Raw genomic sequence first — 16,761 nt, 5'->3', positions numbered from 1 at the left:
ATATATATTTATATATACACATACACTTATACTTACCACCATTTGCATAAGAGTCATAGAAGCACTTGTTCAAAGTAGTTTGAACTTTGAATGCCAAGATAAAATGAATCTCTCTAAGTCGTTCAAAGTAATCTCAAACGAGATTATCAAACCATCTTCACCAACATCCACCCATCTTTGCCATTATCAGCTTTCCTTTCTCGACCAAATAATGCCTCCGGTGTATATTTCTTCTATCTGCTTGTACAATAAGAATGATGCTTACTCAAAATTCAGCAGTGAAACTGCCAAATCTAGTGTGCTGAAGAAATCATTGTCCGATGTCTTAAAGTGCTACTACCTTTAGCTGGCTGCGTTAAAGACAATCTTATTGTAGACTGCAATGATGAAGGCTCATCCTTTAGCACGTTTGTGAAAGATTGGGCATCCACATCTAGAGGTGAGAGTGAGATATATTCACAATTTTAATCATCCATTCTCTTCCCACCTATAACTTCTTTATCTGGAATTGGTTCAAAAGCTNTGAATGGATTTAAGTTTAAACACTTAAAGGAATCGTAACATGGTGTTAACTAACCCAAATCATCTGGTCCGAGGACTACAGGCATGAATGGATTTAAGTTTAAACACTTAAAGGAATCGTAACATGGTGTTAACTAACCCAAATCATCTGGTCCGAGGACTACAGGCATGAATGGATTTAAGTTTAAACACTTAAAGGAATCGTAGCACAGTGCTAACTAACTCAAATCATCTGGTCCGAGGACTACAGGCATGAATGGATTTAAATTTAAACACTTAAAGGAATAGTAACATGGTGTTAACTAACCCAAATCATCTGGTCCGAGGACTACAGACATGAATAGATTTAAGTTTAAACACTTAAAGGAATCGTAACATGGTGTTAACTAATCCAAATCATCTGGTTCAATGACTACAGGCGTGAATGGATTTAAGTTTAAACACTTAAAGGAATCGTAACATGGTGTTAACTAACCCAAATCATCTGGTCCGAGGACTACAGGCATGAATGGATTTAAGTTTAAACACTTAAAGGAATCGTAGCACAGTGCTAACTAACCCAAATCATCTGGTCCGAGGACTACAGGCATAAATGGATTTAAGTTTAAACACTTAAAGGAATAGTAACATGGTGTTAACTAACCCAAATCATCTGGTCCGAGAACTACAGGCATGAATGGATTTAAGTTTAAACACTTAAAGGAATCGTAACATGGTATTAACTAACCCAAATCATCTAGTCCGAGGACTACAGACATGAATGGATTTAAGTTTAAACACTTAAAGGAATCATAATAGATGGATATGCTGATTAAAAGAAGAGTTTGATTAGTAATAATACCTTTTAAGGTTATTTACATTCCACGGGCATGGTATCACATGATTGTCTAGGTCTTCAAGGAAGTATGCCCTAATGCCAGCTCCTGAAGTAATACGATATGACCCTTCCCAATTAGGCTCTAATTTTCCCCAAGTTGGGTTCTTTGCAGTGCCAACCACCTTTCTTAGTACGAGATCGCCAGGTTCCAGAGGTCTAAGCCTTACGTTGGCATCGTAGCCCTATCTGAGTTTTTGTTGGTAATGTGCTAATCTGACCATTGCATTTTCCCTCCTTTCATCAATGAGGTCTAAACTCTTCTCTAGCAGCTCATCGTTACCCGTCGGACTAAACGAGCTAGTTCTCAGTGTCGAAAATCCAGTTTCCAAAGGTATGACAGCTTCGGCCCCGTAGGTCATTGAGAAGGGGGTCTCTCCAGTAGACCTGCGTGGAGTGGTTCTATAAGCCCAAAGCACATGTGGTAATTCTTCTACCCATTTACCCTTTGCGTCGTCTAATCTCTTTTTCAAGCCATTCACAATGACCTTGTTGACAGCTTCAGCCTAGCCATTACCCTGGGGATAAGCTGGGGTGGAATACCTATTTATGATCCCTAGCTTGCTACAATAGCTCCTAAATGCTTTGCTATCAAACTGCAGGCCATTGTCCGAGATGAGAGCATATGGGACTCCAAATCGAGTAACTATACTCTTCCACACAAACTTTTGCACGTTTACGTCTCGGATGTTTGTAAGAGGCTCTGCTTCGACCCATTAGGTGAAGTAATTAGTGCCGACTAACAGATATTTCTTGTTTCCTGCAGCCTTAGGGAATGGTCCCACGATATCCAAGCCCTATTGGGCGAAAGGCCATGGGCTGGATAGCGGGTTGAGAGTCCCCCCTGGCTGATGAATGTGCGGAGCAAATCGCTGACACTAATCACATTTTTTGGCATAATCCAGGGCTTCCTTTTGCATGTTCGGCCACCAATAACCTTGAGTGATGGCTCGGTGAGCCAAGGATCTTCCTCCAGTGTGGCTTCCACAGATTCCTTCATGCAGTTCCTCTAATAATAGCTCAGCCTTTTCAGGATGCATGCACAGCAAGTACGGCCCTGAATAGGAACGTTTGTATAGTTTCTGATCCTCGGACAACCAGAACCTGGCTGCCTTCCTCCGAATTTTATCGACTTCTCCCTTCTCTTCAGGCAGGATATCTTCCTTCAGAAACTTAACCAGCGGGTCAATCCAACTGGGTCCAGCCCTGACCTGATGTACTTGAATTACTCCTTTTCCTGCTTCGGTAGGCTTATGCAGGTCCTCAATGAGGATAACTCTCAGCAAATCTTGTGCCAAAGATGTGGCTAGAGTCGCCAAGGAGTCAGCGTGTGAGTTGCCACTCCTAAGAATATGCAGCAAGCTGAAAGACTCGAACCGTGACTGCAGAAGTTTAGCTCGGCTCAGGTATCCCTGCATTCTTTCGTCCTTCGCCTCAAACTCTCCTTGGACTTGACCCACAACCAGCCTTGAGTCCGAGAATACTTTTACTGCCTTTCCTCCCATCCTTTGGACCATACTCATTCCCATCAATAGGGTTTCGTATTCCGCCTCATTATTTGTCGTCGAGAAACCCAACCTTAATGCTTTCTCAATAACGATTCCTTCAGGGGATATCAGCACTAGCCCCATTTTGCAATTCTCCCAGTGTAGTCTGCACTTCGAAGTATAGCCCTGAGCGAAAGCTGGGTGAGGACGATGATTGTATGGGCTTGGAAGTAATGTGGGAGCTTTCGTGTACCGTGCACCACTGCTAAAATAGCCTTTTCCAACGGTAAATAACGGACCTCGGCTTCATGAAGCGACTTACTTACGTAGTAAACGGGTTTCTGCACACCGCCCTCTGTTCGGATCAGTACCAAGCTTACGGCATGGGTAGCTACAGCGATATATGCGAACAAGACCTCGTCGGGTTTAGGGCTGGACATGATTGGTGGTCGAGCTAGATAATCCTTCAACTGCTGGAAGGCTACAGCACACTCCTCTGTCCACTCGAACCCTTTCCACTTGTTAATCAAGGAAAAGAAAGGCCGGCACCTATCCGCTGATCGAGAGATGAATCGATTTAGGGCTGCCGTCATCCCCGTCAGTTTCTGAACCTCCTTAGGGTTCCGAGGAGGTTGTAACTCATTAATGGCCCTTATCTGATCAAGGTTGACCTCGATTCCCCTGTGAGTCACCATATATCCCAGAAACTTGCCTGACCCCACACCAAACTAGCACTTAGCAGCGTTCAAGCGTAGCTTGTGCTTCCTGAGAACTTCAAAAGTGCCTTCTAGGTCCTTCACGTGCTCGGACACCACTTTGCTCTTCACCACCATGTCATCTATGTAAATCTCGATATTCCTTCCCAGCTGCAGTTCAAATATTCTCGTCATCATCCTCTGGTAAGTAGAACCCGCATTTTTTATGCCGAAATGCATCACCTTATAGTGATAGTTGCCCATGGGAGTCACAAAAGCAGTCTTCTCCTGGTCTTCCTGGGCTAAGGGTATCTGATGATAGCCTTGGAACGCGTCCAAGAAGCTCATTTGGGGGTGTCCGACGGTGGCATCTACTAGCTGATCGATTTTAGGCATGGGGAATGGATCCTTGGGGCATGCCTTATTTAAGTCGGTGAAGTCCACGCATACTCGCCAATTCTCCCTCCTTTTCTTCACCACCACGGTATTTGCCAACCACTCTGGGTAGAAAACTTCTTTAATAGCCCCAGCTTGCTTGAGCTTTGCTACCTCTTCTCTGACCGCTTTAGCGTGTTCCTTGGATGGACGCCGAGGTGGCTACTTCTTAGGGGTGATCTGGGGGTCTACTTTCAAACGGTGGCATATAAAGTCCGGATCCACCCCAGGGGCTTCATAGGCGTTCCAGGCGAATACGTCGAGGTTTTCCTTAAGAAGTTGCACTAACTCCTCTTTTTCTTGCAAGGGTAGCTGGGATCCGACTTGGAAGAATTTTTCGGGATTATCCCCGATGAGGACTTTTGTCAAATCTTCGCACCCTGCGCCCTCGTCCGGATCTTCTGTGGGCGCTAACCGATGCTTTGGTTGCTATAAGCCCCTTTCAGCTCTGGTCGATGACTCGGCTTCGGGTTCATGTTGAATGGCAGCCACTAAGCATTGTCTAGCTACGGATTGGTCCCCCCGAATTTCGCAAACTCGGCCTTCGGAAGGATACTTGATTTTTTGATACAAGGTGGAAGAAACCGCCCCCAGCGCATGAAGCCAAGGTCTGGCTACAATTGCCGTATAGGGTGAAAAAACGTCCACAACTATGAAATCCACCTCCACCACCTCTAAGCCAGTCTGCACAGGCAGTCGTATTTGGCCCTTCGGGGTGACCACTCTTCCTTCGAAACTGATCAGCGAAGAATGATATGGTGTTAAGTCACTAAGTTTGAGGTTCAGCCCCCTGTAGAGATCAGGGTACATTATTTCCGCAGCGCTTCCTTGGTCAACCATCACCCGTTTCACATCGTACCCCCCAATTCTGAGGGTGACGACCAACGCATCATCATGAGGCTGGACAGTGCCCACCTTGTCGGCGTCCAAGAAGCCTAAAACCAGCTGATCATCCAGTTTGCACCTCTTCGGACCCTGGCCAGATTCCCCTGCATGTAAGCAATCCACCGACATGACCTTGGATGGCTAGGATCCTGTTCTCTCTAGGGCCGCAAAGATAACGTTGATAGTTCCCAGAGGGGGTTTCAGATGATCATCCCTCCGGGAGTCCGCGCTCATCGGACCTCCTCGGCCAGTGGTGTGATGTAGGAGATGTCGCAATTTCCCCTCGCTGACTAATTGTTCCAAATGAATCCACAAGTTCCTGCAGTCCTCAGTCATGTGCCCATGATCCTAGTGGTATTGGCAGTAGAGATTGCGATTACGTCTGTCAGGATTCCCTGCCATCTTGTTCGGCCACTTGAAGAATGGCTCGTTCTTGACCTTTTCTAAAACTTGGTGGACTGGGTCTTTGAATACGGTGTTGACAGTCTGGGGATTGGCCGTTCCTGACTGCGCAGGAAAATCTCTCTTTGGTTTGCTGTTGGTGTATCGGTCCGACCTGAAATTCCTCCTTTCCAGGGGGATAACCTTCTCCTTGCCTTTCCCTTGTTGTTGGTCTTCTTCAACTCTCTTGTACTTCTCAATGCGGTCCATTAGCTGACGAATGCTAGTAATGGGTTTACCAGACAAGGATGTCCTTAAACCGTGATCGGTAGGGAGGCCGAGCTTAAACATTTCTAGGGCCATTGCGTCAAAATTGCCCTCCATGTCATTAAACATTTCCCAATATCTATCCGAATACACCTTCAGGGATTCTCCTTCCTGCATGGTCAAAGACAGTAGAGAGGACAGAGGTCGGGCCGCTCTTCGGCATGTGACAAATCGTGAACCAAAAACTTGGGTGAGCTCTTTGAAGGAGCTGATGGATTTGGGCTCAGCCCATCGAACCACCTCATGGCAACTGGAAGGGAAAACCTTGCACATCAGCGCTTCGTCCCTGGAGTAGACAGCCATCCTTTGGTTAAAATGACTCACGTGTTTCACGGGGTCTGTTTTACCGTTGTAGATGGTGAACGTTAGTTGGTTAAAGCGCCGAGGAAGTCTAGCCTTTTCAATCCTGCGCGTGAAGGGTGACCTGGAAATCTGGTTTAGAGCCTTGCTCATGGCGTCGCATCCGACATCTCCACGTGATGGACTTCTGCGTTGCCCCTTGTGAGGAGATTCCTGTTCATAGGTATAGGACTCGCTGGCTGGTGTCCTGGATTTGGGTTGATAAGTGACGTCCGGCTCATCATCAGGATCCTCATCAGAATACGAGGAAGCCCGTTTCCTCTTTGCATGGCGTAACTCCCTTTTTAGCTTTTCAACCTCCCGCTGCAAATCTCGGTTCTTCTCTGCATGGGACATGTGCCTTCCGCCATGTGACTAGCCCTGACCAGGGGGTATGGTGTACACGCTACCCTCGCGGTCTTGTCTTCGCTCCAGGTTAAGAAAAGGGTCCTCATGCTGAGATGCTCTAGACTCTGCTTCTTGTTCATCGTGTTCAGTCATCACCTACTGTTGTCTCCACCCCTGCACAAGCTCTCCCCACAGACGGCGCCAATTGTAGGGTCTGTTTTTGTAGCCCAAGCCCAAAGGATATGGGTTAAAGGCCCAACGAACCCAGAACAATGAATTTGTAGAGAGTGAGCGAAAAAGCTGGGCTGTTTATAAAGCACAGAACAGTTGGCTAGGTTACGTGCAGTGATGATAACATGAACATGAACTAAAGCTTGAACAACTCCATGAATGAATGTCCGAAGAGATGTTTTATTAAGTGAGCAGTGATTACAGCATTCAGAGCTACAGTAAGGCTTCTCTCTCCCTTTTTCTCTCTTTTCCCCCCCCCCCATTATCAGGGACCCTTCTTCTTTATATAGCATCCCTTCCTATCATCTCCATCGTCCACCTGTTCTTCATCCGCGCATCTACTCAAGTGCATGTCACGTCCTGTGTCTACTTTAGTTCTTTGTGAGTGGCGGTAGCTGAGGTTGCACTGTTCAAGGGTTTTCTTCACATAAATGCGGCCAGAAAAGCTGTTGCAGCGCATTAAATGCAGTGGTAGCAGCTTTTCCTTTAGATATTTTTCTCTAGTTCTGATCATCTCTGAATCCACTCAGGACTTATCATTATCATTGAGATTGTTAGGAAGGTTATTCGGGTCTTCCTCACGTTTGTTTGATCAAGGCTATTTGTGGTCGAGGAGCAGGACGTCTTCGGACCAGCAGTGACCTCTTCGGATAGCATTCCTCCTTTACTTCTGGGCCTCCTGCCTTCAGATGGGCCGTTCTAACCATCTATTGCTCCTCGGAAATATAACAGTCCTTAACAGGGCGTTCCGGGCCCATTAAGCAGCTCTGGGCTTTTACCCCCCACAGTAATATTAGTCGTAAACTTGACTCTGAAAATATTATGAGAATTGCAATGTCAAGTCGAGTAATATAATTAACATTTTTTCTACAATATATAAAATATAATACAACTTTAATACACAAATGTAAGTTGAAATTGTGTCAATAAAAAAAATTTATAATAAAGACTTGACAAATGGGTATGGTTGGGTCGATTCAAAATAGTATGGATTGGACTAAAAAGGGTTTTCATCTGCATTATAGAAAATATAATATTGATTTAACATACAAATATGCTTTGAAAATGTGTTTATTATTATTATTATGTTCATAAATGGGTACACTTGGGTCAAGTCCAAATCAGCCAGTTATACTCCAAATGTTTCTTATTTGAATGGATTAACATATACAATTTCAATTTTATTAGGTCTAAATTTCAGCTCTTTGTGTCCAATCATCAAGTTCAAAGCAACAAGTAAAGTATTTATATCTACTCGTGCAAAATTTTTTGTCTATTTTATAATAAGAATCTATTTTTTCTATTTTATATACTAATTTTTCAAAACACTCCACATTAGATTATCTATTTTACACTACATTTTATTAAAATATCTTTTTTTTTTCTTGATTTTTTAATTGTTTCTCTTTCTTCATTAAAATATCATTCTTTCTTCATCTTAAAATGAAGAATAAATAACTAAATATAAGATGAATAGTGTTAGTATAAATTTATCTAATTACTTAACAAACTTGTAAAATTATATAATTATACACGAATTAATGTGAGTCATTTTTAAGTAAATCTGTATAACTTATACACATTTTTCAATTATATTAGGTGAATACTTTTATACTCCAAAGGTTTATTATTTGAATGGATTAACAAATACAAGTTCAATTTTGTTGGGTCTCCGGCTTTCCATCACCATCTCCAATCATCGAGTCCAAATCAACAAGTTATACTCCAAAAATTTCTTATTTGAATGGATTAAAGAACACAAGTTCAATTTTGTCGGGTCTAAACCCAGGCTCTCCATGTCCAATCACCAACGGCAAGAAGAGGTCAGTTCCCGCCATTTTAATTTTTAAGGGGTGGAATTGGAAAGGGCGTCAATTGTTGGGAAGGCTTCCAAATCAAGGCCCATGTAAGGAAAGCCCAGAGAAAGTTGGTGGTGGTGAAGCCCAGAGAAAGTTGAGTTAATGATAATGGATTTATTTAGATTTTGCAGATTCGGATGTGGGTCGTACTCGTATAGATTCTTAGGAGTTAAACAAATTGTATGTAATAACAGTGACCACAAGCCCATTTAACACAATATATGTCAATAGCACAAATAAAATTACTATTGTTTTTCACTATGACTATGCTTGCCATATATCTGTTGCCCAATTCAAAGAATATTCAATGCCTGTGAATTTAAGCATGTACTCACTGTTCAAACTAAATTTTGCTCCATTAGTACTATTTCCAGTAATTAAGATTGCCATTGTACAATTATTGGATTTTGAAGTTGGTACAAGTGATGTAGTAGTATATATATACAGAGCTACATTGTTATTCACTTTAATATATAATCCTGACAATTATTTATAAATAAATATATATATATATATATAACTGACCCAATTATTATTTTTCTTTCTTTTTAAAAAGAAAACAAAAAACAAAAAGAAAAATCCTAGACAGATACATCTAGGCTGAAAGAGGGTCCTGCAAAATTGTAATCATGTTTAGTGTTGCAAAATCTATCACGTCATATCCAGGATTGAATTGGATAGTTGCATTTAAAGGAGTTCACTCCACTAATATGAGCAAAGATATCTGATGAATCCACCATATCCTCTTCTTCTTTCACAACTACCTGTAGAAAAACATAAAAATGTAGGATTAGAGAATTAATTATGAACTATTTCTTGAATTGGAAAAATTGATCCAAAATTTTAAAGTTTTGGGGAATTTTACACATGTCATTGTTAAATATAAGTGGTTTATGTGTAATGAATCTTACTTCATCATCATCATCCTCTTCATGATTGCTACAAGCAGGCCTATGTGCCTCTCCAAAGTCATCATTCTTTGCAAATCTTCCTCTGACTCGAGGTCTGCTGTCTGCTAGTGTTTTGCGGCAGGCATACTGCACATATGCTTTCACCATTAGTAACTGAAATTTTAAGACGATTTACGAGAAAACAAACATGCAAGCACATAAGCTATGCTTCAATATGAAGCTAAATATCATTAATGATGGTAGTGAATTCATAGGTTCTTGTTTTGTGCGTAACAGAGAGGGAGGGAGAGAATACCTTTATTTTCTTGCTGAAGTTCCTCTCATTCCTCTTCTTCATATACCTATGGATCTTCTCTTTCCTTTGTTCCACAGAGAGTTTTCCTACTTTGAAAGTTGTGTCTTCCAAACTTGAAATTTCTGATGCTAATGGAGTAGAACCCCCAGCCTTGCCCATCAGTTGCTGACTCTCAGTACTAAGTGCCTAAAAGAAAAATTGGGAAGGAAAATTAAGAAAAGTCCCTATTTTATACAAATACAATCCAAAATGTTTACTTCTTATGCCATGTTAGGGTGATAATTTATCTAAAGCATTGATATTCTTCTATTTTGTCCCAACTCCCTAGTGAAGCTGCTCTCCCTACAGATCACTATTAACTCAAATAAATGGATGGATAACTAGTTGGATTTGATGGCCTTCTTATTCTAGTTATCTCTTGCTATACTCAATTTGATTCCCATATGAGAGACATGTAAAATCGATGGCAAGAAGGTCATAGTTTTACTAGTCTAGAATTTTCAATCCTAAAGGTATTCTTTGACCATGCTGGTCAACTTCACAACTAGCTACCTAGTGCAGCATAAAAATAAATGCTCTTTTTGTAGTTCAAATCTCTATCGCCCTATAAAGTGGATTCCTTAACTCTAAATCATTGAATCAAACTGTCAAATTTGGTTCCTATGGAGGAGAAGATAAGACATATCTATAAGAATAGGCATCAAAGTAGTCCAACAGAACTGCTAGTACCTGAAGGTCTCCAGTGTTGAATACCCTTTGCATAGAATCTGGACAGTAAAGTCCTCCAGTTTCTCCCTGATAATCCAATTCTTGAGGTTGCAGTTCAGAACCCATAAGAATGCTTCCAACAAAAATCCCAGAATTGTCCGCAGATAATGCAGCAGCATTCAAGGCCCCAGCAGACATGTATGAACCCAAGGAAGGGCCGAGAAAAGAGCAAGAAGAAGATGGAGGATTCAAAGGCACATAAGAGGGCACAGAAGACAAACAATCCTCTTCAAAAACAGATGATAAGGGAGCCCCCATAAGAGGTGCAACTGGCTCCGCAGGGTACTGTGAGAAACCCTCAACAATAGACTCTGATAAAGGAATTTGAGGCTGCACTGAAGAGAAATCAAATTGGTCTTGTTGGTTGGCAAGAAATGGTGGGACAGAAAAAGAAGGGGAAGGAGTGAAGTCTATGGAAGCAGAGATGTCATTATCAATTTCTTCCTGGGAATCAAATATTATTGACAGATTGCTACTATTGTTGGTGGTGTTGTTAGTGTTGGTGGCAGTGGTGGTAGTGCTGGTGCTGGTGGTTGCGGGGGCAGGGTTGGAGGTTGTATTAGGATTGCCATTGTTATCTTGGTAACCATTGTACTTCTTGTCTATATCTTGAGGTAACTGAATATTTGTGGCATAGGAATTCTCTTCATAGCAACAGTTTGAGCTAGAAGTGACCTCAGAATTCGGTAAGGTCTCAGGGAAGAGTTCTGGGTCACAAATGTCGAAAATTTGAGCACTGATTGGGCTTGAAATTTCATCCTGCAAAACATTGTAAAGTAATATTAACATCATGAATATGAATAAATGCAATTGTGCAGACTTTAACATCAGTAATAAGATTACAATGAACCTTAACTTTAAGCAAAATAGATGCATCATTCTTCATTTTTATCTCTTATGGGTTTGAATCTAATTCCTATTTATTAATAGACACAATGCCTCGATTCGCAAACCATGATTTGAAAAGAAATCCAAGGTCAAAACTGAAGGCTAATATTCTTTAATTATGTTGCACTTCTTTTTATTTCAGCCCACACCTTTTAACTTTTACCTGGTTTATAGTGTGGTTACCATGTACCAATCTTTTGTATCCATATATGATCAAAAACATTTAAATCCTCCAAAAGTGGATGGTTTCAACGTCTCTTTTTTGTGCAAAGTAGAAAAGGATGTGCATTTGTGCTCCATGTGACGTGTACTAATAAAGGTACCCAATATTAGCAAAAAATCAATATCATAAACAAAGAAGGAAGCTCATGGTATGTAAGTTCTGTTCAAAATATAGAAATAGCCCAGTCTGTACAAAAACTCAGAATTGAAAGGCACTAAAATGATCACATTATCTTATCCATACGTAATGCTTGACATATACCCCATCATCAATCTTACTAACCAAAAGAATCATAATTAGAATGCTTAATAGAAAAGCATAAAAAGCTACATATTCCACAAATAATTAAAGGCATATTTGAAATTAGTACAAGCAAAGTCAGGATTGGAATACTAAGCTACAATGGTGGCCTTGGACAATGACAATTTGGTGGGGTTGCATACTTGGATAGAACAATGCAATATTGTCTTTTGAGTGAATGTTATATCGAACAGTTTGACTGAATCAAATGAATAGCAAGTTTCTTGTGCATTCTTTTCTCCTCTGAATCAAAATATCATTGTCTTAAAAGGGATGAAAAAGTAAAAAAGAAAAGAGATGAGAGAAAAAGCCATTAGCACTGCAAATTCTTCAGGAAGCTGCGTATTAGTTCAAATGGCCAATAAAAATACTAATCAACGGCTGTGATGTAAAAACTCAGTACAGTACTTTTACAGTTTATATCTCTCCAAAATATAGGAATTTGTAAAGAAAAAAAAATCAATAGAATATACATTGAACTTTTTGGGAATGTAAATATTAAGCTACACATTCAATAATAAGATCAAATGAGGAAAGTTAGCAAAAAGGATGAGATCAAGAGAAGAAAAAGGGAATGAAGGGGGAAAGCAACCTTGGGAAACTTGAGAAGAAAGATTTCAACTAACAAGACCTATAATTTCAATTTTCACCCAAAGAAGCATTAGTGTAAGAAAAAAGAAGTTGAAAAGATAACTGCAGCAAAAATATGAACATGAATGAAACTCATAGCAAATCAATTGTAAATTTGTTTAGGTAAATTAGTTCTCGCGACAAACATGCATAAATGAATGTTTTTAGGTAAGTAAGAAACTTTGGAGATCAAAACCCGAATTTGGGCTTCAAAACAAATTGAAATCCAACTTCACTTGCAGAACATGATCAAATAAGCCAATTAAATTAATTGGGTTTGGAAAAAACATAAAACAAATATGAATGCATTAATTGTTACTAAGCCAAAAAGAAGATATGTAGGATATGCATGAAGAACATGAGAAAGAATTAAGAAAAAGTTATTACAAGGGGAAGCTGATCCGGTGAGTCAATCACGTCCTGCAACATGGTACCACCACCTTTAGGCATGATGATGATGACGATGATGATGATGATGAAGATGACGATGATTGATGATGATGATGCTGGCGAATTAATTAGCCTTAAAAATTACGACCCTACCACCTTCTAATACACCAAGTGAAAACATGTAAACATGTGTCCCTTCTTCACACCTTTTCTAATTAGCTCCAAACCTCGAACAAAAACGTACCAAATAAACAGAAACTCCATCAAAGACAACAAACAAACAGAATAACGGAAAAAGAGAGCTTACAACAGACAAGAGACAGAGAGAAAAGATAAACAACAAAAGAGAGTCGTTTTTGGTATTGGTTTTTGGGTATTATAGTGTTGCCTTTTTGGTTGTTGTAAGAGAAACTACGGCTTGAAGGACGTTACAGAAAAGCTAGCTTGGAAATTGGAAGGTATGGGGTGGCAAAAGTTGCGCATATATATATATATAGACAAAGGATGTAGGAGTGTCCGTACTTAGCCGTCAGCCTGGCAGTGTTGGAGGCATGGTCAACCCGAAGCTCGCGTTGGACCACAAATTTACTTCCTATTTGTGTGGCAAATGGCTATAGTAGAGAGAGAGAGAGAGAGTATTATTCTGTGCTTAACTCGCTTTTGTTTATTTATTTTTCTCTCATATCAGGCTGGGTGAGGGGTTCATGACAAGTGTCACCGATCCCATTAAGCATTATAGCGTAACGGTCGCCTCGCCACAGCAGAATTCTGGTTGACGATTCATCAACTACTATTCCTGGCCGAGAACTACTATTCTCACAATACTTTCGTATCAAATTCTACGTGGTAAATTATTACTGGTTTTAATTTGAATTTATTACTAAAATTACTTTTTTACACGTCAATAATAACTTACCATTTAAAATTTGTTGTAGAAGTATTGTGAAAGTAGCGTGAATATAACATTTCTCATTATTAGTGTGACTTTGATAAGGTTCTTGAGAATAATGCTACCACCACAATAGTTTCGCATACGAGAATCAATACAAGCTTGTCACCTAAGTTTGTGAAAACCAATAACAGCTTGTCACTTAGATTTTGTTGTAAAGTTGTTACGACAATAGTGTGTCCATAGCACTAACTCACTTTGAATAGCTTAGATTTCTAGCGGCAACTTCTTTTTTTTTTTTAATTTTTTAATTAAAAATTTTAGTTTCTTTCCTTCTTTCTTTCTTTCTTTGGGAAATCATAGTGGAATTAATAGTCATCATCAATGTGATATGCTTGAAAGTATCATCACTATGTCATTTTAGATATACATAATACAACACTCTTCCGAGTTTGACTAAATTATATTTTTTTAGTTTTAAGTGTTCGGGGTTATTTTTAGATCCCCTAAGTTTGAAGTTTTTTATTTTGATCATTAAGTTTGATTCTATTTTTAATATGTCCATTTCTGTGATTGATTTGATGGTTAAATGTCACCAAAACAACGTTTTTTCTTCATTTGTTGTTTTATCTCTCTCTCTCTCTCTTAAATGTAAAAACAGTCATGGAGATAGACGAAAGGATTCTATTGAAAATGAAATTATACGCGGTGAACTATAATGGAAATTTTCAAATTTAAAGGACTAAAATGAAAATAGCTCTAAATTTTAAGGGTTAAAATGTAAATTGGTCTACAAATTGTCTCAAAATCTTGACTTGAGTGTAAATTATAATCTATTTACTTATGAGTTATTAATGTTTTTTTTATCATTTGATCAGTTTTTAATTGAACGTGCCTTTTAAAAAATTGAAAGTACTTTTACACTTAATAATTCACCTGGCAAAAAATTAAAAATTAAAAATTAAATAAGATATATGACACAAAATTGAGAATCTAATTAAAATCAAATTGGATTTTCTCTAAACTTTACCTATTTATATATATAGATTAAATGTGCTATTCACGTACCATAATTTTTTATTTTTTTTGAGAAACGTATGTCATAAATTATAAGTATGAAAGAATTGGTCATGTCAATAGAAAACTCGTTTCATCTTTTATTTTTTAATATATAAATAATTAGAGATAAATTATTTGAACTTTGAATGTTTCCATTAAAAATACAAAAAAATGCACTCGAATTTCTTTTTAATTTTAGTGTGAGGGCCAATAATTGGAGCCTTGTGGTTGTAGCATAAATGCATAATAGCATTGCACATTTACTTTCAATAGAGGTTAGAATTGTCCAAACCTATGGGTGTAATGAATTTTGGAAAGAGACCATCAATTTATGATTTTTCCTTATATGATAATACGTCATGCCTGTTCAATAAAGTTCCCTATGGGTTTACCAAAAAAGGAGAAAAATTCCCTATGGATATATTCTTTGAATAGGCCAATAGGGTATGACATTTGACCAAAAAAATGGCCCTATGTTCTTTCTTTCTTTTCTTTTTTTTTTTTTTTAAAAAAAAAAAAGTAAGTTTTACATTTACTCCATGATTTTTGCTTTTTTAAATGGTTAAAATTATATATATTAGGATTCCAACAAGTCAAATCCACTCTTTTTGTTCCTCCAACCACTTAGTACTTGCTTGAAAAAGTACTAATTCGCCCAACTCTGCAGTGGTAACTATATATATGATTTTGGCCTATATCTTTTGTGTAAGCAAAATGACCTTTTGTTATTGACCATCAAAAAACAAATTCAGTAATCAATATACTAGGGAAGAATGCCGAATTTCCTACCTTGCTTAGTTGCTTAATTATGTGCTGTATTAATTAATCCCAGCACACCCTAGCAAATCTTGCTTATGTGTTGTATTAATTAATCCAATACATCTTGAACTATACAAGTATATCATGCATGTCATTACCAATGAGACAAAATATTTTGTTTTAAATAAATAAAACAAAAAAACAAAAAAAAAACACTTTGCATATCCTGCAGTGCAAGATTGAGTTACTGGGAACAAATTAAAGCTATTCGCTGCATTTCGATTGGACTCAAAAAGTATTTAGAATTTAGAAACACATGCTTTGCCCACGTCTCCATCATGCTGTATGGCTAAAATTGATTATGTATATAAAAAAAAAAGGTCTGTACATGGTGACCATTGTATGCTAGAGAATCCATGTGTCATTGGCTAACCATACTACCTCTCATGGGATGTGTAATGTGAATGCTCGAAACCTAAATTAAGATCGATGCACAATTCTTTATTTTTGGTCGATACGGTTGAAACATAACACAAGCTACCCCATCAACCTACCTAGCTAGGGGGGTTCAATCATAGCCATAGCATCTTTTGTGGTGGTTTATGTACGTGGTTCAAACTCCGTCTTCCCATCCTCCACTATCTATTTTTATTTATATATATATATATATATAAAGGATCTATTTAACTAGGTAATTTTACTAAATTGAGAAATAATAAATATTCAATTATGAATTGAAATGTATATTTTTTTTAAAAGGAAAAATGCATTTACCAATTCATTGAGTTATACACATAAATATATTGTAATTATTCATACTTTTCTTAATATTTGTAAAATGTTTGATTTATTTTCTGAAAAATGTATTAAACTCATTCACAAACCCATGCTAATATTAATTAATTGATTAACTTATTCCTTTTCTATATATGGTAAACATTACTACTAAAAAAGATTACCTCATCAGAAATCCATGCTAATAATTGATTAACTAATTCTTTTCCTATATATGGTAAACACATGACTACATTTTTTTACTCATTTACAAATCTATGCTAATAACTAATTAACTAATTAACTAATTTTTTTCCTATATATGGTAAACATGTGATTTTTTACACCTTCAAAAATCTATGCTAATTAATAGTAACTGATTAATTTATTCTTTTTCTATATATGGTAAACATCATCACTAAAATTTTTCACCTCTTCACAAACCTATGCTAATAATTTGTAACTAAATTGTACTTGAGATTTTGTTATCTA

General features: G+C 38.2%; 3 protein-coding genes across 3 annotated transcripts; all 3 read right to left on the bottom strand.

Annotated features, from left to right (window-relative positions):
• Window positions 1–4,442: 4,442 nt before the first annotated feature.
• LOC136064041 (uncharacterized) lies at window positions 4,443–5,027 on the bottom strand. The gene has a single exon (XM_065765193.1). The coding sequence runs from the start codon at window positions 5,025–5,027 to the stop codon at window positions 4,443–4,445; it is 585 nt and encodes a 194-aa protein (XP_065621265.1).
• A 219-nt stretch (window positions 5,028–5,246) lies between these two features.
• Window positions 5,247–6,302, bottom strand: LOC136064040 (uncharacterized). The gene has a single exon (XM_065765192.1). The coding sequence runs from the start codon at window positions 6,300–6,302 to the stop codon at window positions 5,247–5,249; it is 1,056 nt and encodes a 351-aa protein (XP_065621264.1).
• Window positions 6,303–8,720: 2,418 nt separating this feature from the next.
• Window positions 8,721–13,243, bottom strand: LOC112012913 (uncharacterized). Its single transcript, XM_065765191.1, has 5 exons — window positions 12,786–13,243; window positions 10,319–11,116; window positions 9,590–9,775; window positions 9,295–9,420; window positions 8,721–9,147 (listed from the first exon to the last, which is right to left on the bottom strand). The coding sequence occupies exons 1-5, from the start codon at window positions 12,846–12,848 to the stop codon at window positions 9,040–9,042; spliced, it is 1,281 nt and encodes a 426-aa protein (XP_065621263.1). The 5' UTR covers window positions 12,849–13,243; the 3' UTR covers window positions 8,721–9,039.
• Between the last annotated feature and the right edge of the window lie 3,518 nt (window positions 13,244–16,761).

The sequence above is a fragment of the Quercus suber genome, unplaced genomic scaffold (genome assembly GCF_002906115.3).
Source record: "Quercus suber isolate HL8 unplaced genomic scaffold, Cork oak 2.0 scaffold_614, whole genome shotgun sequence".
Taxonomy (NCBI): Eukaryota; Viridiplantae; Streptophyta; class Magnoliopsida; order Fagales; family Fagaceae; genus Quercus; species Quercus suber.
This window is presented reverse-complemented; position numbering and strand designations above follow the sequence as displayed.